This window comes from Pinus tabuliformis, chromosome 3_2 (genome assembly GCF_031772625.1).
Source record: "Pinus tabuliformis cultivar Carrire ecotype Pingquan chromosome 3_2, CPIR1, whole genome shotgun sequence".
NCBI lineage: Eukaryota > Viridiplantae > Streptophyta > Pinopsida > Pinales > Pinaceae > Pinus > Pinus tabuliformis.
The window spans coordinates 811029072-811056656 of NC_142302.1; the positions used below are offsets into that span (position 1 = coordinate 811029072).

The 27585-nt window shown below is 34.2% G+C and overlaps 1 protein-coding gene and 1 pseudogene across 1 annotated transcript; both read left to right on the forward strand.

Annotated features, from left to right (window-relative positions):
* Positions 1-3506: 3506 nt before the first annotated feature.
* Positions 3507-5727, forward strand: LOC149183089 (aspartyl protease family protein 1-like). Its single transcript, XM_089414824.1, has 7 exons — positions 3507-3949; positions 4056-4294; positions 4623-4844; positions 4942-5080; positions 5181-5245; positions 5346-5445; positions 5578-5727. Exons 1-7 carry the CDS (start codon positions 3851-3853, stop codon positions 5725-5727), a joined length of 1014 nt encoding a protein of 337 aa, XP_089270950.1. The 5' UTR covers positions 3507-3850.
* Positions 5728-6476: 749 nt separating this feature from the next.
* On the forward strand, positions 6477-9028 carry LOC149183090 (cold-responsive protein kinase 1-like; annotated as a pseudogene).
* The last annotated feature ends 18557 nt before the right edge of the window (positions 9029-27585 follow it).

Sequence of the window (27585 nt, forward strand, 5' to 3'; positions counted from 1 at the left end):
AGGTGGCAAAACCTATCAAACTCAGGTGTCAAACCAACAGTGAGGACAGCCATCTCTAGCTGCTATCCGCAAATGTCGGTTTGACTCATCACCGTTATCAAGGAAAACCACGCCACCTGTAATAACCCGCTGGTGGTCCGTAAGGGAGCAGGCTTTCACTCCTCCCAGATGCCTCTGGGTCTTGGGCCGTTAACCTGTTTCCTTACGTCCGAGGAAGACGAGCTCTTAGCCAAGCAGAAGCAGTTTTACGGCATACTCCAGGCCGATTAGAACATGTACCTCACATGTATAGAGTTGGTGCTAATTGTGTTATTTTATTTCATTGAAAAAAAGAAAAAATGCTACTGCTCTACTCAGCTGCAATTGGTTTTTTCTTTCTTTAAATTAATTCAACAATCGCTGGTCCTTTTCTGGAGTCTTCCGATTAATTTATTTCTAATTTTTGGATATTAAAAAAATTATTTAATCATATGATTAGATGTACTTCCTTTTCTCGAATGCATTTATATTTTTTTAAATGTTCAAGTAAAAAAATCATATTTTTTTTAAAGGGAAGAAATTAAATTATCTTAGATAATCTCAATTAATATTAGCTTTTTTTTCTAGTTTAAAGGTAAGAAAGGGTATATTAATATTAGGAAAGAGAAAATTTATTGGTACTAGGCTAAATCTTATTATACATTCACTTAAGAGTGTAACATAGTTACTCTAACAGATGGGATGTAAATCATGAGATTCAAATTTCATAATTACTTTATTCCATAGATTAAAGATGTTAAGTTACTAGATTTGAAGTTGAGTAAAGAGAATAACAATCCACCCAAACTAAATTCAAATAACAAGGAAATAATTATACTTACATTTCATTTAAGAGATTATTAATTATCATAAATATTATTTTTAATATATTAAAAATATTATATTAATTTTTCATTTTAATTTGTAAACTATTGTGAAGTTTTAGTGCATTAGTGTCAAACAATAAATTTGATAAAATATTTAAAATATATATTGTGAACTTCAAATTACTTTAGGTTTTATATTTTATATTTATCTATTTTCTACATCAACTTATATAATTTTTGAAATGTGAAAATTATAAAGCAAAAAAATATTCATACACTATCTACAAATAAATGTAAAATTTACTTGAGAAACTATTAGGGGAGGAAACCTAGTCTAGTAATTCTATTTTTCTATTTTGGGAATATGAAAATATAAAGGAAAAGGTACCCTATGTGGTATGTAAATTTGTTATAGAATATTATCATTTCTTTGTTCTACTCTTTAATCTCTAACTCTTAGTTGACCTCATTACTATAGGACAAACACAATGACATAGAATGAAATCCCTTCTTTTTGTTTAATATTTAACTAGGGATAAGTTTTTGACTTCCTCAACCCTAAATGAGAGTTACTATATTGGACCTTCTAGAGCCTCATATGCATGAGAAAACATAACATCTTCTCATACCATGCATGAATAATAGACACATACATGGCATCTTCTCATACAATGCATGAATACAAGGCATTGGCATTACATCTTTTGATACCATGATGCCCAATATTATAGGTGAAATTCATGACATGGCATCTCTCTATACCATGGTGGCCAACACTATAGATGAATTTAAGGGCATCAGGTGTGAACTTCATGACATGACATCTTTCTATACCATGGCGGCCAAAACTATAGATGAATTTAAAGGACATCAAGTTTTCATACTAGCTGAGATTAATATAATTGTTGTAGTATTGGAAAGATCTCCTAATAAACATCATGTCAAAAAATTTGAACTGATACTTAAAATCTTTTGATTCAAAAATAGTAACCTAAAAATTTGAACTCATACTCAAAACTTTTGATTCAAAAATATTTATCTAAAAATATTTCAAAACCCATTTTGCAAACCACCACCCATTATTAAAATAAATTTACAAATTAATTACATCAAACTTTTCGCATTAAAAAATTAAAATTAATTAATATAATGATATAATCCAAATAATTTTATATTAATTAAAAATTGATTGAAATTTAAACACCAAATTATTTTCAAATTAACAGTAATTTAAAATTAATTTAATTTAAAAGCATATTCTTTTAAAATGATAATAATAAAAATAAATAAACCCATTTACTAATTAGGCCGATAGGCCTTCCTTTGAAAGAGACTTTCGTCGTCTTTTTGTCCCTGTGATTGACACGTGTCTTCCACATTCAGCGAGCATCTGTATAGAGAGAGAGCTTCCATTTGACATATGTGCGCACCGTCGGACTTCGAGAAGAGTCAGTTTGAATTAGGTATAGAATTTATTGCTGGATAATGCGCTGTGCTCCAGCTGTGATGCAAAACGCTTCATTTCCGAGAACCGCGAAATCAGATGGATGGTTTTGAAGGCAGGGAAAGAATGGCTGCTAAATCCGAAGAATTTGACGCTGTCGATATGGGGGATTGCCGTGGTAGTTTCAGGAGCTATTCTATTTTTTCTTATGGTTGGCCTTCTGAATAGGGCCCTACCTACAAAGAAACAGAGGGATGTCTGGTACGAGGTCAACAATCAAATTATAATACTCATCCAGTGATGTGTTCTGGGTGCCTTGTGATTGCCAAGCGTGCGCTCCTACTTCTGCAGCTAGCTATGGATTAAATGTATTGTATTTTCAGCTTTTCCCTTTTAAACTTACTGGTATTAACTTAATAGTTTTGATTTGTTCTTTGTTATCAACTATTATGTTCTATTGGATTGGGTACGAAATCCACTTAGACTATGGTTTCTGAGACTGGATAGAAAATTACATGAATGGTGATATTTCAGTCATGGGCTATTGTGTCCATCAGTTTGTTTTTCCCCAAATCATAATAAAAATCAATAAGGGTATCTGGTTGTATTTTGGTGCTTAACATTCTCCTCCCACAGCTTTTCCTGCATTGAAACGGATTCATTTTCTTTATTGTTCCCCCTTGCATCAATCGCAGAAATGCAAGGTACATCTGTAAAGACAAGCAAGAGCCTTTCCTTTTGCAAGGTATATCTGTTGGCTTTGCTTCCTAAACTTGTCAGGGTGGTTTCGTTGACTTGATGCTATTTAATTTAATGGATTACCAGCCAGAGAGTTTTGCTTTTTCCAAAATGTCAGGCAGCTAGCCACTCATTTCAATTGAAAACATTTTAATACTTAAGAAATCGCAGGGTAAAAGATATATAAGATATACTTCACAGACTACAATAAATTATCTGTCCTGATGCTTGAAATTGGATTTTGTCAATCAATTCAAATAAAAACCTTATTTTTAACCATCTTTTCTTGAAGTGGTTGACCTAGCTTTCAGGATTTACAGATTCTTCCAATAACTGAATCCACCGAAAATAGGTTAATATAATTTACCAGGAGATGTAGGTTTATGTGAAGAAGTCTAAATACTGTTGAAGGCTTTTAGTCATATTTTCTATTACTGACTACATGTATGAATATCGCATTGGCCTTTCAGAGCCTCATTATTGTGATAAAGTGACAAAATTTCTTCCTTATGGATGACATTAACGGCTTCTCTCATATCCACAACATTTTTCCACTTACTAAATGCATTTGCATTATTTGTTGTCATGAAAGTAACTCGTCTTCAGTGCAAATGGAGCAAGTTAAATTGATTCCTAATTACAGAACAACTTATAAAATAGCCCTCTTTCCGGCATGTTTCTGTTGCCATTTTGACTTGAATCAGGTGATCAGTCCTGCTTTCACACGGGAAACATTTCCTGATCACAGATGTTCACCGTTCTGGGTTGTTTGGTATGTCTGAATCAACCACTGAGGTCAAAAAACTGAAAATGTGCTGGATCGATGGGAATTGCAAAGGATTGTTCAGTTAGATTTCCACAACAGTTGCAGGAAAAAGGCTATTTTGTTGCATATCCAGTCTTCTTCATATCTTGTGTTTCTGTGGGTTCCCTTGATAATGAAACTCCTCAGCTTAATAGCATATGTTTGTATGCCTCGACTTGAAATGGGATTCTCTTTTGCTGATATTTAATTCTTATTTAAACAGGGTATCATTTTACAGACTTACAGTCCATCAGCCTCGCAGACAAGCAAGTCAGTTGCTTGTAGTAATACTCTCTGTCAATTAAAAAATGAATGCTCCAAACTTAGTGATCAATGCCCATACAACGTTCAATATCTCTCTGCAAATACATCCACTGCAGGAACTTTAGTGGAGGATATTCTTTATCTGACTCTTGGAGATGGGTCACAGGAAGGAATGGTGAAGGCATCTATCACGTTTGGGTATGATTTGTTTCTTGTTGTTGAAAGTGAATATGATTGTTCTGAAGATTTAGTGCTCTTCCTGTTCAAAGCAGTTGATAATGAGGTCATTTTTCGGTGTAATATTTTAAGACAGTTGAGGCACAGAAAACTCATACTGCTCCTCTCTACCGGACTAGAATTTTTAGAAGTGGGTTTTCTACCTCTAGATTTCAGTCTGAGGCCATACTGAATTAGACCATGTGACATGACCTGAAAATTACTCTGCACTGTCAATGTTTTTCCATTCTTAAGTGCTACACATGAATGAACACTCGTTGAGTGGGTCTTTGCCTGTTGCAATTGATAGGTGTGGAAGTGTACAAACAGGCTCATTTCTACTAGGTGCGGCTCCTGATGGTCTACTTGGGCTTGGCATTGATGATATCTCTGTCCCGAGCATTTTGTACAATTCAGGCCTTGTATCAAAATCTTTCTCTATGTGCTTCCCAGACGATTCAAATGTTGGAAGGTTTGCCTTTGGAGATAAAGGGAGTTCAGACAAAAACAAAACTCCTTTTTATAATACATCGTGAGTGTCAGCTCTATGCATTCAACCCAATTTTTTTAAAAGTACTTCAGAGTTACCATTTAGACTCTTATATCATAAGGTGTTTATTGGATTGCAGCTCATCAGCATATAATGTAAATGTGACAGACTTTTACGTGGGAAATGCCAATGTCAAAACAGACTTTCAGGCCCTTTTTGACACTGGCACCTCATTTACACAGTTGGCTGATCCAGTTTACAAAAACCTTACATCAAATGTGAGTGATTACAAAAATTTTTTTTTTTTTTATATAATCCCCCTTTTGGAGATTTTCCCAATTGACTAACGAGTTTTGAAGGTAATAGTATCATATGCAGACACAGAACTCTCCATTGGCAGTTGATAATTCAAGCATTCCTTTTGAGTTTTGTTATAGTGTCAGGTTGGTTGTAATCATACAAAACATTTATTCATCTTGTTTGAGCAACATTAACTGTCTCATTATTGAGAAAGAACTAATATCCTTACCCCTATCTGTGTAGCAACAGTCAAAGCATTAACCAAGGGCCTAATATATCTTTCAACTTCTATGAAGGAAACAACTTTCCTGTTATTCAACCATTGATCTCTCTTTTGGACACGGTAGAATTTTCAATACTACGTCTTGCCTATTTAAGGGTGCTCCTGACTAAGCAGTAAATCCCTTTTTGTTAAATAGAAGTAAACCCCTTTTTGTTAAATAGAAGGGTCTATGCTGATGCTTCATCTTTGCAGAAACCTTGTTTGTATGGGTATACTAGTCTGGAAATGATTACAATGAGGGGTTATCTTTACTCAATGAAGGTTCAGATGTTTCACTCGTACCTTCCTCCTCAGGAGGCATGCATTTATGGATGGATATACATGAGTACTTTGCCAACTTGAAATGCTGGAGACTAAGCTTAAACAGATTTGAGATTCTTTCTTGCAATTATCCGGCACCAACATTTCTTTACTTCATCATTTTTCTTCTTTAATTTGGTGTTCTTGCAGTGGCTAATTTGTTCCTCTTATTAGTTTTCTTGTATGCCAATTAAACAATTGTTTTATCCAATTGGGCGGAAATGTAAGTGACTCACACCTGGTCATTCAAGTGTTTTTTCCATGCAAACTGAACAGTTGCTCTGTTTATTTGAGAAGGAATAGAATAGCTTTTAAATATCCTGAGCACAAGCATTGAATTGCTTTTGGAAAATATGGTAATGCCACCGGGAAATATAATTATAATTAGTGTACCAAAGCATTGAAAAGCAATCTCGGATGGAAATATAAAATTTAAATTTGCCAATACATATGGTATACGACATACATATCTACAAATATTATCCTCAGACCAATTTTCCAATTTAAAAAATCTATCGGCCTCTCTTTGCACTTTTTAGGGCAATTGCTAGTAAATACTAATACGACTTATATTTCTGTCCACTGCCAATAAACAAGTGTGCACATGCGTTGTACGTCGATTTCACCGAAGCAGTTCTCCGAAGAAAAAGCCAGTGGTCCCTGCAATAATTGAACATGAGTTTACCCCGAACATGAGTTTACCTAAACCCCGAATATTTGCTTTTCAACATGACTTCCTCTAAGGATCTCAAGTTAGTTCGTGTTCCAGAGATCGGTTGTTGGCAGGACTGATGGCTGTAGTTGCCCATTTTCCGTTTCTGGTGGCCATGATGATTGTGGTTGTCGTGGCCGCAGACGATCCCCAGTCTGCAGAGGTGGGCTTTGGGTGCAGCGACCCAAAAACCTATTCGTATGTTAACGCCACAGCGTTTCAGGAAAATCAAGATGCTGTCTTTACATACCTCCGCTCAAATCTCTCTAATGGCTTCGCTACCTCAACGCAAAACAAATTTGGCATAATGGATCCTGTGTACGGCCTCGCAGTGTGTCGAAAGTACTTAACCGCCCACGAATGCTCAGAATGCGTAATGGCAGCGGAGACTCAAGTAAAGGAAAAGTGGTCGGATTCATCTCGACGGTTGTTTCCTCCGCTATGAGAATTCCAGTTTTTATAGTGAGGATGTGGACGATGGGGCTTCCGCTCTCTGTCCCTCCACAAATGACACAGATCCACAGATCTTCTCTCATAGAGCCACCGTGTTATGCAGGCAACTCATTGCCAACGCTTCCGCAAATAACGGTTATGCTGTTGGCTCCATTGATGGCTCCTTATATGGCCTCGCTCAATGTTGGCCCACCCTCATCAACAGTAGCTGCCAAGAATGCCTGACAAATGCCAGGAATAAATTACTCACCTGTCCTCCAAATCGTGAAGGTCGAGGTCTCGAGGCCGGCTGTTTTATGCGATATTCAACTTATTCATTTTTCACAGACAACGAAACTTCCCGTAAGAGTCTTATATATTTGCTGCAATTATTTGCTGTTTGATTCTCGTTCTGATATAGCACGCATCTGGATTTGTTTGCTTTAATTTTAAACGCAGCAACGCCTAATTTAACACCGCCGTCGGGGAAATCGTCATCGAAATTAATACCTATACTGTTAGGATGCATTGGCGGAATAGCTTTGGTTGCGGTGATGTGTTGGATAGGCTTCTATCGACGTGTTAGACATCGAAGGAGCAATGACAAGACAGGTTATTATACCTCAGAGTTATTTCCCTGATAATTATTCAGAGTTATTTAATTTGGTCCTATTGGACAGTGGTTACAAAATTATTTCCATCATGTTTCCGCGTAGATGAGAATCTCGCTGCGAGGAGAAATTTCGATCAATTTCTCTTCGATTACGAAGTTATGAGAACAGCAACTGGGAACTTTGACAGAAACAATATGCTCGGCAGAGGAGGATTCGGTGAAGTTTATAAGGTATACCAAAAGCGGTTTTGATGGTTTTGTCCAAATGCAAGCGATGTTTTCAAATTAATTCTAATGATTTAATCGATAAGCAGGGAAATCTTCCTGATGGTACGGATGTCGCGGTTAAAAAGCTGAATGGAAGGCAAACTGCTCAAGCTGCGGCGGAGTTTTTGGGAGTAGTGAAGCTCCTCACCAGCGTCCGTCACCGTAATCTTGTTCGTTTACTCGGATGTTGCACGCAAGGGCATGAACGCTTGCTCGTTTACGAATTCATGTCAAATAACAGTCTTGACAAACATTTGTTCAGTAGGTTCCTGTGATCAATACTTTTTCCAAGATTCAAGTTGTTTTTAAAAATAGCGTGTGTTGTTTCAATTATTTGTTTGGAGGTTTTCAAATACTTGTATTGGAGCTCCACAGGAGAGATACGAAATGTTTTGAGTTGGGAAAATCGTTTGAAGATTATAGTGGGCACAGCACGAGGACTTGCGTATCTACACGAGGATTCCGATGTTCGCATTATACACAGACATATCAAATGTCCCAATTTCATGCTAAAATAGCAGAGGCTAGATTCTTTCCAGAAGGCGAAACCCTTGTTTCTACCAAAGTGGGAGGAACAATGTAAGTTGTGCAATTGGTTTATTGAATTATTAACATTGTAAGTTCTGTAGTTCAATTTTTTCTTATTCTTAGAAGATCTTCTGTATCCACGCATTTATTTTCGCTTACAGAGATTTGTTATGACGCAGAGGTTACACTGCCCCTGAGTATGCCGTCCATGGGCAGTTAACGGAAAAAGCCGACGTTTATAGTTATGGAATTGTGGTTCTAGAGATTGTAAGTGGGAGAAAGTGTATTGATGCAAGATTTGATGCCTCTATGCAGCTTCTTTTGAAGTGGGTGGGTATCGAGTATATTACAAAAGTTTGGTTTGATGATTATGATAAGCAGCTCATGAACAATCACTTAATTCAAAAGAATGTAGTAATGATTTTGCTTATGGTGCAGGCTTGGAATCAATTTCAGCAAGACCACGTTCTGGATATTGTGGACCCATCACTGGAAGGGCAGTACCCGATAGAGCAGATGTCAAGAGTGATCAGAATTGCGCTTCTCTGTACTCAAGGCTCATCCGCGCTGCGGCCGGCAATGTCAGAGGTTGTATCGATGTTAACCAACAATACAGAGTTTACCGTTCAGCCCACACAACCGGCACTCATGGATGCGGATGCTGGGAGACCTACAAATTTCACTGGCACATCCGACTCTGTAAGCTCAGGTTGTGCATCTCACGGATCTATCACAGTCTCATGGTTTCCTCGTTAGTACAGGCAAGCATTGACTTATGGTAGACGCAAGCATCCTCGTATATTTCCGGTAGTGAGAAGTAGGAGCATAATATGCATGGGATGCTTTTCCTCGAATCACTGCAGGAATCTTTGCTGTGAAGAGCAGAATTGGGGGGTATTTTTTTATATTTTTTTTTTATGAAAAGCCTTGTTTTATGACAAAGGCCAATGTATTTAGTCACCTTGAATTTACACTTAAAATTTCTTTATCTTTAAAAATATGAAAATTAAATTCACTATTTTTTTTATGAAATCATACTCTAATTTTAAAGCCCCGTAACCCAGAAACACATATACGTGGAAACTGATGAATTTTAATCTTAAGTGCGAGGATAAGAATAAGAATAAAGATAAAGATAAAAATTTATTTAATTTGCTTTAGATTTCTAATAAGAAGCTTTAAGCAATATCTTTCTGTGCTTGTTTTTATCTTTTAATTATGGTTCTAAATTTTTATTGGATTTATAAATGTAATTTTGTTTTAAAAGCAATGAAGGGACTTTTCTTTCGTTTTTCAATCATTCTTCGAAATTGAGGCTTTCCTTTATCAAAGGATAGGAGAATGTCCGGAGGTCTTGCGATTCAATCATTCACATTCTCTTTTCATGGAAAGGTATTTTAAGTTTAGTAATTTGGTTTTTGGTTATTTTTTGCACTTTTACATGGTATCACAATGTTGATAGTAAGCTAGTTTTTATTTATTTTTGAGAAATATGTTATTAGTTCCAATTAGATTATCTTTATCAAGATAGAAGGTCACATTTTTTGGTTGTTGTAGATTTGTTTTTATTTTTTAAATGATCCTATGGTGATGTCTAGATCTACAAAAGGGCCTTCATTACTCCACATATCTCAAATCATTACATTTTAGGTAAGTTGATCATGGTACACTTTTATTTTTGGTCAAATTATATTAAATATTGAATGTAGAATAGAATGTTGAGATAGTCATCATAATTTTTATGTAGAAGCCTAAATTAGAGTTATTTGTAAATTTTGTTGCTCAACTATCTATAGAACAAAGATAGAAGCAAGGGTTTTTGTTGCAATGAACCCATGTGCAATTACCATTTATAGCATTTCCCACAAAACTATCATTTTTTTTCCCAAACTTTTGTGGCAAGAGTATTTTTTTGGGAGCAAAATATTTATGCAATAAATGTTTTTTTATTATTGTATAGAGGTCATTGGACCGTTTCTAGAGTTGCATAAATTGTAGTTGTTACAAGTAACCAAGTTTGATAAAATATAATGAAGTCAAAGACCATGGAGAAATGTGTCATTTCAAAAGAAAGTTGAGATAAATTGGCTTCTAGATTTGGAAATGTCAATGAATTTCATGCTTTTGGAAGCAACATTATTAGCTTTATTATGTAATGTGTATGTCTTTATTAAGGAGTAGCTTGCAAACCTTGGGCTTTTGTGGCGCAATTAAAAGCATGTGGCAATGAAAAAGAAAACTCGAATGATTTTTTTTGATCTTATCTAAGCTAACGGGTCCTTTTTAGGTTTTTTTCATCTACATTTTATTCAACATTGGATGCCCTTGGAGATGCTGGTGCTTGACAATACCTGGGGTAGGGGGGATGGGTTGAATTATTTTTTTGCTGGATTGATCATCTATTAATACTTATTGCCTTTTCTTTCTTTAATCTGACCAATTAATGATTAACAACACAATATACAACAAATAACTTATGCAATGTAAATTGTATGAGAAACAAGTAATACAAGAACACATAAACGATGAGAGAAACAATACTCTTGTGAAACACATAAGACATAAATCAAGATGTAACCAAGCATATTAACACGAGATATTAGGTGGAAACCATTTCAGGAGAAAAAAATACCATTCACTTTTTCTCTTTCTTCTTATTATTAAAATGTTCTTATTACATCATTCACTGGCCACCACCAGTGTTCACACCTACTTGTGATGCACGTTAGAACCCACTTACTCCAATCGACTACCTGAAAAAATCCATCACTTCCAAAAATATGCAGGCCCGAACCTATTGCATGCCCTTACCTCCAATAGTTTCTGAGGTCACCAACCAATGGAAGCCACCACTCCATGATAAAACCAATACTTGCCACATTGAACGCCCCAACCTTCAAACCCTTGTGGACCACCTCTCATACATTTTGAGACTGAGCCCACTATTCTATGTTCCATTATCTATAGGCCACATTTCATCTATTTTCCTACTAGATCCACATATATCTCGCTCCTCAAAATAATATTTTATGCAATACAAAATATTCGACAAACCCTACCTCATCAACCCAAAAAAACTTTCTCCAACAATATATCTCTCTGAAAAAATCAACCAACAAACTCTAACTTCACATATAAATTTTTTAACCAGTCACATCAAGTTTTCAACAATAGAATCAATGTGAAAACGTTACGAGCAGTATCAACACACTCTCAGCATATCATAGACAACAACATATACAACTCTAAAGACGCCTCAATACTCTAACCCAATATTAAACACAAGGATCTCTGTTGAGTTTTACATGGATTTACATCAATATAGATACATGTCACAAATAGACATGGCTTCATACTCTCAACCACATCTCAATGGCATATATACGTGGCATACATATACTAACATTCAAATCCATTCACCTTTGCTAAAATAGGGTTGCTAGCAATTACAAAAACATAAATACAACAACTACATCAGCCTTTGTCATATGCTACACAAGAAACAACTTGAGCAAGAAGCTACATTTACTTGTCTCTTTGAATTTTATTTTAACTATGTTAATCCATAAATATAGTTGGATGCTATAGAAATTAGGTGCATAGTTGTTTATACATTGTTCAGAGGTGTGAGGTAAGAAAGCTTCCTCTGCACTTCACAAAATATATCAACCTTATGGATATTAACAATGAAACTTGAATTTATGTGAGCAATCTTTTCTTTAAGTGTATTGTTTTAATAAATTTGATTTAGAAAACTTTGAGTCTATCTTAATTATAGATTTGGATATTTAACATATATGTAATCAGTAAGTGTATGTTAATTATAAATTTGGATATTTAATATAGTTGGATTTTGTTTAATGGAATAAGAAGTTACATCTTGCTTTTCTTAGAATTTGAACAATTTTGGATTTATGTTCATCCATAAATATAGTTGGGATGCTATAGAAAGCATGTGTATATTTGTTGATACATTGTGAAGTGAGGAGGAAAGTTGGCACAACATATCAAAGTTATGGAAATTAACAAAAGAAAACATATATTTATGCGAGCATTGTTTTCCTTGAGTGTATCAACCCCACCCTCCTCCTGTCCCTCTCGCCCTCTCCCATACGTAATATACATGAAATTAATAAGTTTATGCTAATTATAAATTCGTATATTTAATATGATTGGAATTTGCTAAATTGAATAAGAAGTTACATTTTGTTAGCCTCCCAATTTGAGAAATTTTGGATTTATGTTCATCAATAAATAGTTGGAATAAATAGTTGGATGTTGTAGAATTCATGGGTATAGTTGTTAATATATTGTGCAGAGAGTGGAGAGGTATAGAGGAAGAAAGCAAGAAAGCTTCCTTCCCACATCCACTCAACAACTATACACATGATTGCTACAACATCCAACTATATTTTTTCAATAAGCGTAAATCATGAAATGCACATCTATAAATTCATACAATTAAACCTTGCACCTTGACATATAAACCATGAACCAAGACCTCAAGTGTATATAAAGAACAAAGACATTGTTTTAATAAATTTCATTTACAAAACTTTGAGTTTATGTTAATTAAAAATTTGTATATATAATATATATATAATTAGTAAGTTTATGTTAATTATAAATTTGGATATTTAATAGAGTTGGAATTTGATTATTAGAATATGAAGCACATAGCCATTATTTTAATAAATTTGATTTAAATAGCTTTGAATCTATGTTAATTATAAATTTGCATATTTTATATATATGAAATTAGTAAATTTATGTTAATTATAAATTTGAATATTTAATATAGTTGGAGTTTGATTATTGAATATAAAGTAGAGATGTTTTAATAAATAAAAATAAAAATAAATAAATAAATAAATATTGAGTTTATTTTTATTATATATTTCGATAATTAAGATATTTCAAATTACTAAGTTTATGTTAATTACAAATTCGGATAATTATACTTGGAATTTTAGTAATTGAAAGAGGAGTTACATTTTGCTTGTATTTTAACAATTTTGGATTTATTGTCATCCATAAATATTGTTGGTTATTATGAAATTCATGCATATAGTTGTTGATAGAATGTGGAAAGTGTGGAGGTGTCTGTTAGGCCCCTATACTACTAGTGTAACCCCTTATTGTTATAAGTACAACCCACTTATTATATTGATGTACCCATGTAGTGCCCATATTGTTACTATTGTGCCCCATAGAAGCCCACTATTGTTATTATTGTGCCCTTACCTTATTATTGTTATGTCGGCTCTTATTATGTTATAACCCCTTGGACTCCTATATATAGAAAGGAGGTCTTTTCATTTGTATCATCCGAGAATTGTTCATTTATGTAATGTAAAGGAGGTTGCCCCTCGAAGAGGCTAAATTCTAAGGCGTTGATCTATCTTTTATATATTTTCTTGAGCTGGTTTCATAACATTTGGTATCAGAGCTTTGGATTCTAGGGTTTCGCTGCTCCAAACAGGTCATTGTGGAATTTTCGCTATAACTTTTTTTCTGTGACGTTTTAGAAGTCGCAAAAAAAACCCATTTGCGAAGAAATCACGTTGAACCTTGGGTCTGAATTTTAGCGCTGTTTGCATGATATTTGTGGAGATATGATCTGAGGAAGTTGGTCTTTTTGCAGACTCCTGAATTACATTCAAAACAGGTGACCTGGGGAAAATTATCATAACATTCTCTCTGGGGATTGGTTTGAAATTTCGTAAGAAGGTACAGAAAGAGGACGGAATGTAGTTTCCTGTATGAATTTTTCAGATCCAAAGGTCGAAACAGTGACTCGTGGCACGTCGTACAAGTTCGCTCTACTGAAATAGTATATAATCAAGTCACTGTAGGAGTTTTCGCATAACTCTTCCTTGGAGAATCCAATTTCGGTCAGACTTGTGGCATTGGTAAGAGGACATAGAGGGCTACTACAGGTCACAATTTCAAAACTTAAAGATTTGAAAGTACAGAGTTAGAGTCATTTTAAGATCGAGCTCCTAAAATCAAGAAAAAACAAGATGAGGAAGTTTGATGGCAAGGATTTGGTAAATTGGACACTTCAGATGGAGCAATATTTTGATCTACATGGTGTACCACTATTACAAAAGGTATGTATTGCATCTTCATATTTAGAACCAGCTCAATTTTTATGGTATGAAGGGCTTTGTCAGGGAAAATTTTAAGAACCCCCCCTAAATTTACATGTATAATAAATGGGCAAATCTCCATGGTATACAGGAAAAATGGAAGGCGATTTTATCAGTAATATGATATGTATATATAATTTTTTGGCGAATCTCTCACTAGGCATGGCGAATATTTTACTCAATTATAAAATCTTGTGTTTATTGAATACACAAATGAAATCATTGCATTTCTTTAAAATATCTTTTGAAATCAAAATTACCGAAATTACATATCAATAACCTAGTGGGTGTAGGATAAAATTCACCCGTGCCATTCACAGAAAGCATGAGAAAAAACCTAATACTATATATAAAACCAAGAAAAATTAAAATTCATCACTTCTAGGGACCTGGTAACCACCTTGCCAATACACAAGTATGTTCCTATTTGCAATTAGAAAAATTACCCAAATTACAATCTGTTTACTCTAGCGTATGTTGGAAAGTTATAGAGGGATGACTAGTGCAATCAATCCATTCCTTTTAGCCCTGGATTTGTTTCATTTTAAAGATACTTGTCCAATGTCTATGCTTTAACCATTCACCTTTCACCTTAAGATGTTTTTACAATATAATTTCCTAAGTGTATTTAATATCTTCATTATCATAAAAAGCAACCTATATCCATCTTAACTCCACATCTACCACTCTTAGGGGGATGAAATCTATTTATCCCTCTGAGCAATTGGTAGACGCAAAATTAAGATGGATCTAAGATGATAGAATTTCCCCTTTAAATAGTCTATGCTCACATGAATACCATGGTATTACCATGGGTCAATACCATGGGTTATCATAAACCTGGAGCTTAAAAATTACTATTAGTAATTTATAAAAATTAATAAAATTAATAGTTGATTTTTATTTTAACCAAGCTAAAATGTTTAACATATATTAAATTACAACATCCATTTTTACTCTTGATGGGATCAAATATTTTTTTACTCTATGCTAGTTTGCATATCACGATATTTGACATCTCGCGGGGGTTAGTAGATCCAGAGTAAAGATGGATCTATGCTGGTTTAATTCCCCCATTTAAATAGGCTACATTCCAGGTGAATACCATGGGTCAATACCATGTGCCATTTTTATTTTTATTAATACTAATATTAGGGTTAATAATGTTTTTTGCATGGTATTAATAAAAATCTAGTCCATGGTATTTGTCCCATAGTATTTTGCCCATAGGTTTCACCTAAATATAACACATTTTTTGAGTGTTTGTAAATATAAGGTGACTTATGGAGTAAATATAAAAAAATGTTTTATTTGTTTACCATACCTCTCGTTTATTTATATTTTTATTAATTTACCATACTTCTTTTACAAATATGGTATTTGGCCCATAGGATTCACTTAAATAAAACCTCTTTCTTGAGCTTTCATAAATAGAACGAGGGTTATGGACTAAATATAAAAAGAGGTTTTATTTATTTACCATGCATCTAGTTTATTTATATTTTTCTTTATTTACCATACCTTTTGAGTAAGTATAAAAAGACGTTTTATTTATTTACCATACCTCCACTTTACTTATATTTTTATTTGTTTACACCCTTGCATGTATATAAGGTGACTTATGGAGTAAATATAAAAAAATGTTTTATTTATTTACCATACCTCTCATTTATTTATATTTTTATTAATTTACCATACCTCTTTTATAAATATGGTATTTGGGCCTTTGGCCCATAAGATTCACTTAAATAAAACCTATTCTTGAAAATGGGCGAATGGATTCACTTAAATAAAACCTATTCTTGAAAATGGGCGAATGGAAGGTTGTAACTCCTAATTTCAAGGGCTAAATTTACCTTTTTTACCCTCTCCCTTAAAATAAGGTGGGCTATTTGAGGTGATTTGTAAAAATGTACTATGATACAAAATATTCGCCCACTAAAAATTTAAAACCCCTTAATTTCGCCAAAGGGCGAACATTCGCCCCTAAAATTTTCTATGGGCTTTGTTCTCGTAAACAACTTGTTACATGGTCAGTTTTCACGGAGGAAATGATAGCACATTATGAGGATACAAAGAGCAACACCTTCTTTAGAGCAACACCACAACAATTGGAAAGAGTAAAAGGGATTTGTGACATATTGGAAAGAAAAATTATGGAAACCAGGAAGAATACCCCTCACAACTATAAAGATGGAAGTGTTGTTCCTCCTAGCCTTCCACAACCTACAAGTATTACACCACAACAATTGGAAGAAAAAGAGAAAAAGGGCTTTGTTACAATTGTGATAGCAAATGCACTAAAGGTCATAAGTGTGCTGAGAAGAAATTATTTTACATAGAATATGAAGAGGAGGAAGAAAAGGATCGAGAAACATCAAAAGAAGAAGATATACGCCAGGACCACACCCCAGAGAAAGAAGAAATGAATCATACCATATCTTATAAAGCATTGGCAAGAATTACCACTCCTCAAACTCTCAAGATAGAAGGACATATCAAGAAGAAAAAGGTGAAAGAAGTGAAAGATCACATCGATAAAGAAGAAATGAGGCCAACCATATCTTGTAATTCATTGTTCAAAAATACCACTCCTCAAACTATCAAGATAGAAGGACATATCAAGAAGAAAAATGTTCAAGAAGTGAAAAATCACATCGAGCATCAAGAAATGAATCTGACCATATCTTGTAAAGGATTGGAAGAAATTACCACTCCTCAAACTCTAGAGATAGAAGGACATATCAAGAAGAAAAAGGTTCAAGCAGTAAAAGATCACATTGAACATCAACAACAAGTTCTCCAAATTTTAAAGGATAACGCCACTTCGGTGCAAAATCAAACGAAGCAACAAGTAGATCAACATCGTAGTGAAAAATGTTTTGATGTAGGTGATTGCGTATTTTTATTGCTACATCTCAAGCAAGCTATTTATGAGAAGGAAATGTTGGCAATACTACATGCACTTAAAAAATGGCGACCTTACCGAATGGGAAGACTCTTCAAGGATGAGGATGTGAAAGCATTGTTTTGTGCTATTTCTATTATCCAACCAGATTGGATAAATAAAGCAAGGGATGAATGGAAGAAGGACGAAGAAGTATGGCCACTTATTCAAAAGTTGCAAAAGATCCCAATTCAAATAATATTGCCAGAAATTGAAGAGGAAGGAAAAATCATATTGGAACCTTGAGCAGTCACAGAAACAAGAACCCGATAGCTACGAAATCAATAAATTTCAGAGTATCTCATCAAGTGGAAGAACTTACCCGCTGAAGATTCCACATGGGAGGACAAGAATTTTATACAGAAGCATCAAGAACTACTCAAGCGTTGAGGACAACACTTTTTGAAGGAGAGGGGCATGTTAGGCCCCTATACTACTAGTGTAACCCCTTATTGTTATAAGTACAACCCACTTATTATATTGATGTACCCATGTAGTTCCCATATTGTTACTATTGTGCCCCATAAAAGCCCACTATTTTTATTATTGTGCCCTTACCTTATTATTGTTATGTCGGCTCTGATTATGTTATAACCCCTTGGACTCCTATATATAGAAAATAGGTCTTTTCATTTGTATAATCCGAGAATTGTTCATTTATGTAATGTAAAGGAGGTTTCCCCCTTGAAGAGGCTAAATTCTAAGGCGTTGATCTATCTTTTCTATCTTTTCTTGAGCTTGTTTCATAACAGTGTCTGAAAGAAAACTTCTCCCCACAATGTACCAACATTATGAAGATCACCAATAAATCCATATTAAATATTGTTTTATTTAAGTATATAATTTGAATAAAGTTTATTTCCAAAATTTGAGTCTATGCTAATTATAAATTTGGATACTTAATATAGTTAGAACTTGATTGTTCAATATAAAATGGAAAAACATTATTTTAATAAATTTGATTTAGATCACTTTGAACTTATGTTAATTATAAATTTGAATATTTAATAAATATGAAACTAGTAAGTTTATGTTAATTATAAGTTTGGATATTTGATATAGTGAGAATTTGATTAGTTTATTATAGTGCAGAGAGGCATTGTTTTAATAAATTTGATCTACACAAAATTGAGATTATGTTAATTATATATTTGGATATTTAATATATATGAAAATAGTAAGTTTATGTTAAATATAAATTTGGATATTTAATATAGTTGGAATTTGATTAATTAAATAAAAAGTCACAATTTTTTTGTCTCAATTTGAACAATTTTTTATTTATGTTCATCCATAAATAACTTGAAAGTATAATTCCTACTTGTCTCAGTTGTGATTCATTCTATGTAAAGGAGTTTGTTTCTGTTCTGTAGTTTTTGTTTAGATCTAGTTGTTTCTTTGATTGGTGTATGGTTGAGATATTCTTTTAACCAACCGATTACGTGTCCAAGATAGTTTCCCTATCTTGAAACAAAACTTCATGTATATAGTTTATATTATTTGATCAATGTAAGTGTGTGCATTATTCAATTTTAAGTTCATATCATAGCAAGTCTAGGCCTCACTCCCAGCCTCACTCCCTCATGGGAGGGCCTAAGTAAATTCTGCGCAGAATAAAGGTATTTGTTAAAGTTTGGTGGATTGTTGGGGATGTGGGTTGATGTGAGGCTTCCTCAGTGTGAGCATAGGGGCACATGAGCTGAGAGGTGACGACCAGCTGAAATAAGCCATTTGAGCCAGTGGACTATCTGCCCAACATGGAAGAGCATGGCGTGGAGCTAACACTGTGTTGTGTCACCGGTGGAATGTGAATTGTGCACTGGAAGAGGAAATTGTGGTTATGTAGCTTGGAAAAGGTGTGAAGCCTCTTCATATGTTGCGTATAGCCAAGTGATCATTGTTGCCCAAAAATTTGAAGCTTGAATTGGCGACGAAGGACTGTTGTTAGGTTGGACAAAGTGCCATGTTGAGAATTGTAGTGTGGAGTGAATTGTCTCCACGAGATCGATCATTCCAGAAGACGTCCCACAAATTCCTTTTGTTCTGGATTCTTGAGCAGGTTTGGAATCTATTTTAGATACTCTGCTAATTTTAATTTAAATGTGGATTAGATTGGAATGTTAAAGATGACATCAGAGGACTCTGAAATATCTCAGTCATTTGGTGCAATATTAAAGCTACCACTTTCATATTAGATCTTTTGACGAAGAGGCAAGGATCCGCTAGAAGGGATCTCCTAAATCATTGAGCCACCCCTCTATTTTGAATTTTTTTTCCTAGTGAATTTCAAAACGTGGCCAAGGAACGTCAAACGTGCTTGAGTGCCTGAGGAGGACATGTGGTGTGGTGTTGGACCCGTGAAGCTTGTAGCTGAGCTATTGGTAGTTTCGCTTTAAGCAGCTCAAAATTTTGGTGTTGCAGAGTCGACTGTGATGCGTTGTTGAAGACCCTACTGTGCGAGAAACTATGTACTTCTCTAGTCGATGTCAAGGGGTTGGGACCAAGTATGACATGTTGGTTGAGCTTTTGAGAAGAGAAAAATAAGTTGGAATCATACTTGATCTAGATATTGATGCTTTTATGAAGGCGATCACTATGGAGGGGCACTAAAAAAACCTTGTTACAAATTACATAAGATATTAGGGTTGGACATTTGTGCGGATACAATAATTGGAGATGAGATGCACAAAGGGATATTACAGGGCCACAAGAAACGTGTAACTACAACTGAGATGCTGGTTGGTCCTTCCTGGGCTCTATTCATGGATGAGATATCAACAGGGTTGGACAACTCAACAACATATCAAATTGTGAAATGCTTACGCCATAGTGTCCACATCTTGGATGGGATGACCTTTATTTCGTTGCTGAAACTAACGCCGAAAACATATGAAATCTTTGACGATATATTCCTGAATTTTTGATGGTCAGATTGTATATAAGGGCCCCCGCGATAATATGATCGAATTCTTTGAATCTATGGGTTTCAGGTGCCTTGACCGCAAAAGCATGTTAGATTTCTTGTAGGAAGTCACTTCGAAAAAAGATCAACAACAATATTGGGCATTTAAGAATCAACCATATAGATTTGTACCCATGAGGGAATTCGCCGAGGCATTTCAATAATTTCATGTTGGACAAAAAGTGGCCCAGGAGTTTTCTGTGCCATACGATAAAAGAAAGAGCCATCAACCTATGCTTACCATTTCCAAGTATGGCGTGAACAAGAAGGAACTTTTCAAGGCCTGTTTCTCCAGGGAATTGGTTCTCATGAGGAGAAATAGGATCTGTAGAGTAAGGATTTTGAGGCAGAAATGGATGGTCAATTTGGATACAGTAGCTTCCAATGGTGAGAGTAATAGGGCACTGCAATCCAATTTATGTTACTATATCAAGCCAGTAAACTTCTTTCCTTATGGTTATTACCCGTTGTTTCAAGAAATAGAATTCACCATCAAAGGAAAGAATCAAAGAAAAGGTAATTTTCAACTCTTTGAGTTCATACAAGATACATATTGAGTTTGGTCAACTCAATATGAATTGACCACTCTAACAATTATCATAAAGAGAAACTTGTAGATTGAATGAAGATGACCATGATGAATAATGAAGACAAAGATAGTTCATGAAAGCAATAACATATATTTATTGGAGTAATAGATAGGATTGGATGGTGGAAAATTGTAGGTAAACTTGTGTGGAATAAAGACTCTGGAGAATGTTGCTATATGAGTCTCATATCTATTAGTAAGAAAATCTAATATTTTATAGTGGTATTTGGAAAGTATGTATATGGTAACTCCAAGAGTTGGAGTGTGTAATGTAAGCTTGATGAGGCATCTGTACCCCCATGAAGTTCTTCGTAATCTTAAAACCACTATGTGATTGCAAGTTTTTGGTCAGCCAGAAATGACTTTGGAAGTGCAGGGTTGTGGTAAGCAGGAAACCACTTTGCAGTGTCAGTTTCTGGTAAGCTAGAAACCACATGTGAGAATGAAATGGACAGGGATTCCTGTAGGCATGGTTTAGGGTCAGCCGAAAAAACCCTAGGCATGGTTTAGGGTAAGCCGATAAAACCCAAAGCATGGTTATGGGTAATTCGAGAAAACCCATAATGATGATGAAAGAGGAGGATTTAAAGGTACAGGTACAAATCTGTAGATAATGTTTTACTGAACGATGTACACGAAGGGTGTCCTAGTAGAATGGTGGTTGCAAAAGTTGGGCACCCATGCATTCTAGTGGATGGTTGTTCCTTTATATGGATGTCGTCATATTATTTTTTGATCATACATGTAAACAATAGGACCACATTTATACTTTGTTGATTGAGATTGAGACAAGTAGTCATTAAAGGAGGGAATTGAACATATAATTCCTACTTGTCTCAGTTGTGATTCATTTTATGAAAAAGAGTTTGTCTCTATTCTCTAGGAGTTGTTTAGAACTAGTTATTTCCTAGATTGGTGTGTGGTTGAGATATTCTCTCAACCAACTAATTGTGTGTCCAAGACAGTTTCCCCATCTTAAGACAACACTTCATGTATATATGTAATATTATTTATCAATGTAAGTGTGTGCATTATTCAATAGTAAGTAAATATAATTGGATGATATACAAATCATGTGTATATTTGTTGATACATTGTGTGAAGTGTAGAGGAAGAAAGATTCCTCTGCACCTCAGCACTTTTCACAATGTATCGACAACCATAAGCACCATTACTATTTTGAGATGAACATGATCATGAAATGCACATTTCTCAAATTCATATAATTAAACCATTCGCCGTGACACAAAAAGAATGAACCAACACCTCAAGATGGTTATAAAATATAGAGGCATTGTGTTAATAAATTTGATTTACAAAACTTTGAGTTTATGTTAATTATAGATTTGAATATTTAATACATATGAAATAAGAGTGCTGTAAATTGCATTCCTCCAGAGAAATTAATTACAGTAGATTTTAAAGGTTATAAAGTAGAATTTACCTGAGATTGTAGACTATAGAATTAAAAGAATTTACTCAAGTTTATAAAAATCCAGAGAGAACTCTCGGTTAGGAATGGGCTAGAAAGTACTTACCGAGAAAGCCTTAGTGGTGAAGTACGTAGAAAGTAACAAATGGGCTCAACAGTTTAGTACCATGAGGTAAGGGAAAACCGGACATAAAGACCGAAACTGATGGGTTCAAGCAACCTGATACCATTTGATCCCAGAGGGGTCTGCGCAAATAGACCTGAGTGAATGGCATAAGTCTAGACAGAGACTAGCCTCTCTGAAGGGCATGTACCTAATGCACAAGCAACCCACAACAAAGATTGTTGTAAACCTCGTTTGCAAGTGTCTGGGTAGGTAAGAACCTACAGAGATTAGGAATCTGGAGAAACCAAACCTAAGATTATCTAATTAATAAAGAGGAAATGTCGCGTAAGCACAGTGGTGCAAATGTAACAAGGGGATGGAGAGCCTTTGTGGCGACTTCAAACCCCTAAACCCTACCTTTGAAAAATTCAAGGGTTTAAATGATGAATATAACTCAGAGTTTCCGCTTGCGACTGACCTTGGTAATACCAGAGTCTCGGCATAGCGAAGAAATTATAATTACACATAACAATAATTAGAATCAAGCAAAAACTCATTTCAGCGAATTTCGATGCAGTCAATTTATTAAGAACAATAATAGCGAACCATGCACTGAAACATTATTACCATATCAGTTGTACAGTTAAAGGAGAAGCTAGTAAGAACGAGTAGACTTTTCAGAAGGATTTAAAGAACTCAAGAAACATTTCCACGATAAACATATTGCAAAAAGATAGTAATATGGCATTGTGTAGTTCAAAGAATAGAGCCTCGTAATACTGAACATTTAGCCAAAGCCATATAAACATTATCGAGTCTGAAGAGCAAAACAGAGCGTGTATCGCCGTCATGGGCCAAGATAATACATCCGCCAAAGTATGGAAAACTTAAACTATGATTAACCAAAAATAAACCTCTGTTCTTAATTATAGTTCATGAAGGTGAAATCCTGAGTGTAAACTCAGCTTGAATCAAAGCTTAAACAAAAGACCCTAGACTAGAAAACCTCGAATTGACTGGAAGGATGAGCTACGAAAAGACCCCACTGGCTAGCAAGAAGTGGTGAATCCTTCCACGTTTAAACCATATTAACAGGGCATAAGCCAAAGCTGGATTCTACCGGTGGAACAAAGCTAAAATATTTTAATGTAAAGTGAAAGAACCTTTCCCTCTCAGCTAGAGCGAGAAAAGCTACCAGACAGGAAAATTGTAAACATACTCGGAACCCTTTTTTGAAGTCCCGTGTCAGGGTTGTAAGCTTTTCCGCTTTCAAACACTGTGGCAGGATGCTAACCATTTCCTTCGTTTCTGCAAGTAAAGGAGCACGTATTAGAAGCAACCTAAAAACCAGAAAGAGAAAAATATGTTTGTCACAGCAAAGAGCGAACAAACAAAGGAAGAAAGAGTTAATACTTGTAGCAGGAGTATGAAAATGGCAGACAAGCGGACCTTCCAATGCTCTTGAAACCATTCAAGTGCTTTGTATTCGAAACCTTCGGGTCTAGCAACCTGCAAGCGGAAGAACAGAGCATAGTGCCAAGGGAGGTAGAGCAAATGAGGTGCAAAACCCATCGAACACGAATGAAAAATCTCCTGGGCAGAGCAGAACTGTAGATCTGGAGCCTCACAACCTCCATCATTGATGCGAGGATTGATCCCGAGGTGTCCTGATACGGCTACCACGCCACCCAAACGGCGGAGTAGAAAACTAAATTCTGAACTGACGGGTGGCAGCTCAGCTTCAAGTGCGAGCTGAGTCATCCAAGTATGGATGGACTTCCCAATAAATAAACCGGACAGACTACTGACAATGACAGAGTATCAACAGTTTTGGGGTACTGTAGAAAAATTAATACCCCGCATTTGATTTAAAAGTTGTAATTAATAACCCAGAAATGACAGATGGAATATATGCTTGGGGTTATGGTAAGTTTGTATTAATGTTATAAAGGAACATCGAAAATGTATTCTAATTAAATAAATAAATAAATAAAATAAAATAAATAAATAAATTAAAAATTATTGTAATTGGATAATGGTAATTTCATTATATAGTAGATAGAGATGTGACATTTATCCCACACAGGTTAAATGCCCTATGGATACTAATTCTGTATATAAAACCAAACAAGCAAATTGCTGATTGAAATTACTCCCAGCAATTTGCAGATGCAAAAGATCCACCGCCAGAAACAAATTGCTAAGTTTCAACAATTTTGCTCTGGAACCTGCACAATTGCTACTAGTGGTTGTCCTCCTTTGATTGTTTCTGCCTATTACTGCGAAAGGAAAAAAAGCTATGCAATCATCTGCAACAACAAAAGTAGAAAAGCCATGCAATCATATGCAACAATAAATTATTAAAACTCATACACCTCAAGAATCTCTGTGAGGTCCACATTCCAACATTCGTATCCTCGGCTTCATACAAGAACATAATTTTTTTTACAAAACCAACCTGGCTTTTTTTACAAAACCAACGTGCCTTTCATGAAAATAAAAATAAAGAAAATAATCATTAACATGAACATGGTGCACATCACATGACATGGAGACCTAACGAGGTCGAAGCAAACGTTGCCGGACATAGCACTGGTCATTGGATGATGGATGGGGCCGAATGTTGAGGTGGTTATCCCACTCAATTGCCATTTACCATTTTTTGAATTAGAAAATTTTTCGATCAGTTATAATTCCTGGGCAATTTTTCCACCTCCATTTTTTAAATTTTTAATATCATGATCTAAGCTAATTAAAACCAATAATAATTGAATTTGTTATTATATATGATAAATGAGTGTTTTTATATATAAAAGTGGAAGTCACAATTTCACTAAAAAATAATGAAAATTTGATAAAATTTTAACAAAATCCAGTGATTTTTTTAGAAATTTAGATTTGAGTTTTGACAGTGATATTTTAATTTTATTATAATAATAAAAAAATCACATTAATTGGTTCATAAATAAAATAATAATAATATGATTAATGAGAAAAACATATTTGTTTATAAAATAAATTACATAAATTTTAAAAAAAATTCTCAGCAAACAAAAAATTTACTGTACTACCAAATTGTGGCCTCCGTACATAACGGCTTCTATATGGAACTACCCCACAAAATGAATGCCTCAAAAAGTGGGACGACGAATGGTACAAGATAGAAAGTCTACGCGGACTCTGTACACGTTATAAATTAATTTGTAGTTGTGGTTGGTGGATTTTCGGAGAACAGACTCCTATTTTCCTTGACCGTTCAACAAAGATAAAAGACAAAACCGTATGAGAGACATGGCATATTAAAGACAGGAATCGCCCCTCCGCCCTCCCGGCCGCCCGTGGTGGCGTGGCCCCGGGCGGAGGTCCTGAATATGGCATATTAAAATGTCTTTAATATGCATATTTGGCTTTTAAATTGCTTTATTAAAAATGCTAACGGTTGAATATTGTCATTTATTTATTAGTAGCTCTGAAATTAAAGATTTTAATAATGGTTTTGTCGTTGGAATATAATTAGATTAATATTATTTCTAATGTTTAAATTTGGAAAATAAATATATATTTTTTTCAATATTAAAAAAATATTTTTTAAATATTTAATTTTATTGTAGTTTTATCTTCTATTTATTATATGCCATAATTTATGGATGTGGATGCAATAGTCACCTATTATTTTTACATATTTGTATAATAATTTTTTATGGAGTTTAATTTATAAATCAAATAGTTGGCAATATTTATATATATTTCTGAAATATTTGTATAGTAATTCTGATAGTGTAGTCTAACTTATAGATAAAATATTATTTTTCACCGAAATATGATGAAAAAAGTTATTTCATATATAAGTTAGACTATATCTATAAATTTGAAATATAAATTAAAAAACAGAAATATTTATATAATCATTTTTAATGATTATTGTAATATTTCCTAAATTTTCTAAAATTATTAAAAATATATTATTGTTATTATTATTGGACATTTAATAAGACCAATTATTTTAGTTTTTAAGTGTACCATTTAATATAATAATTTGTACTACTTAATGGGGGAGGTGTTGTAGTGATCCATTAAATTAAATAATAATAATAATATAACTTATCCATGTTGTGAACATGAGCCACACTTGTTGGCTCTAAATGTGGACAATGAAAATGTTTAATGTATGTAATGGAGATATAGTTTATAATAATAAATAGATTCAATTCAATTTTTTATATGTATATTTTTTAAATAAAATTACAAAAAAGGAAATTTAATTGAGATTAAATGAAATTTTTTGTTCATATTTAATTAATAAATATATAATTAAAAATATATATTTATATTTATGGAAATGTGAGAAATATATAATATATTAATATTAATTATGAATTAAAATTCCCTTTACCTTATAAATTGAAATATTAATGATTCATATTTATAACCATAATATTTAATAATTTCATATTTACATTTTCTTTTTATCATTTATATAGCAGATATCTAGTCTTTCAACATGATTGGTTGCGACTTCGTCTGGAAAGTGGGTAAAGGTGAAAAAATTAGAGCGGATTTGGACACGTGGGTTGGTTGTACAGGAATTTCTAGTCTTCCGCTTAACTTGGTGACCAGCTTGATTGATTAGGGCATTATATTTCAGAAGTAGATAGTGGATGCAAACCACACATCTTTTTGGTCACATGGATGGTAAGTGTTACTCAGCTGAATTTCGAGGGGTAATTTCCCAGTTTATGGTCCAATTATATTGCATCAGAATTAGGGATGGGATGTGATCCATTCCCTCTCATGAATGTATACTCCAAAAATTGGATTCAATCATCAAATAGTAACAAGATAAGTGAAAACATGAGTGGTGGTGGAAGATGATCTGGAAGTCGGTTTTTTAGCCAAAAAAATAATATTTCTTTGGTTTTTACCAAAACAAGGTGTAACTTGGGACCACTTGAGAAAAATGAAAAATGAAGGCATGGGTTGGTGCACACTCTCCAAAAGTGATGATGAATCCATAGCCCATTTATTTCCAGGTGCCCCTTCTCTTTAAATGTATGATCAAAAGCTAAACCATTGTTGGTCTACAATCTGGAATGGACTAGGAACAATCTTATGGAAGCATGGAAATTAGGGTCTCGAGAACATCTCTCTTCTGATTTGTTG

What these genes read in the sequence shown, in the direction of transcription:
- LOC149183089 (XM_089414824.1), top strand. Translation starts at nt 3,851, where the DNA reads ATGGGAATTGCAAAGGATTGTTCAGTTAGATTTCCACAACAGTTGCAG. An exon ending in ACTCCTTTTTATAATACATC is followed by an intron (nt 4,845 to 4,941) that starts GTGAGTGTCAGC and finishes ATTGGATTGCAG; the next exon opens with CTCATCAGCATATAATGTAA. An exon ending in ACAAAAACCTTACATCAAAT is followed by an intron (nt 5,081 to 5,180) that starts GTGAGTGATTAC and finishes TATCATATGCAG; the next exon opens with ACACAGAACTCTCCATTGGC.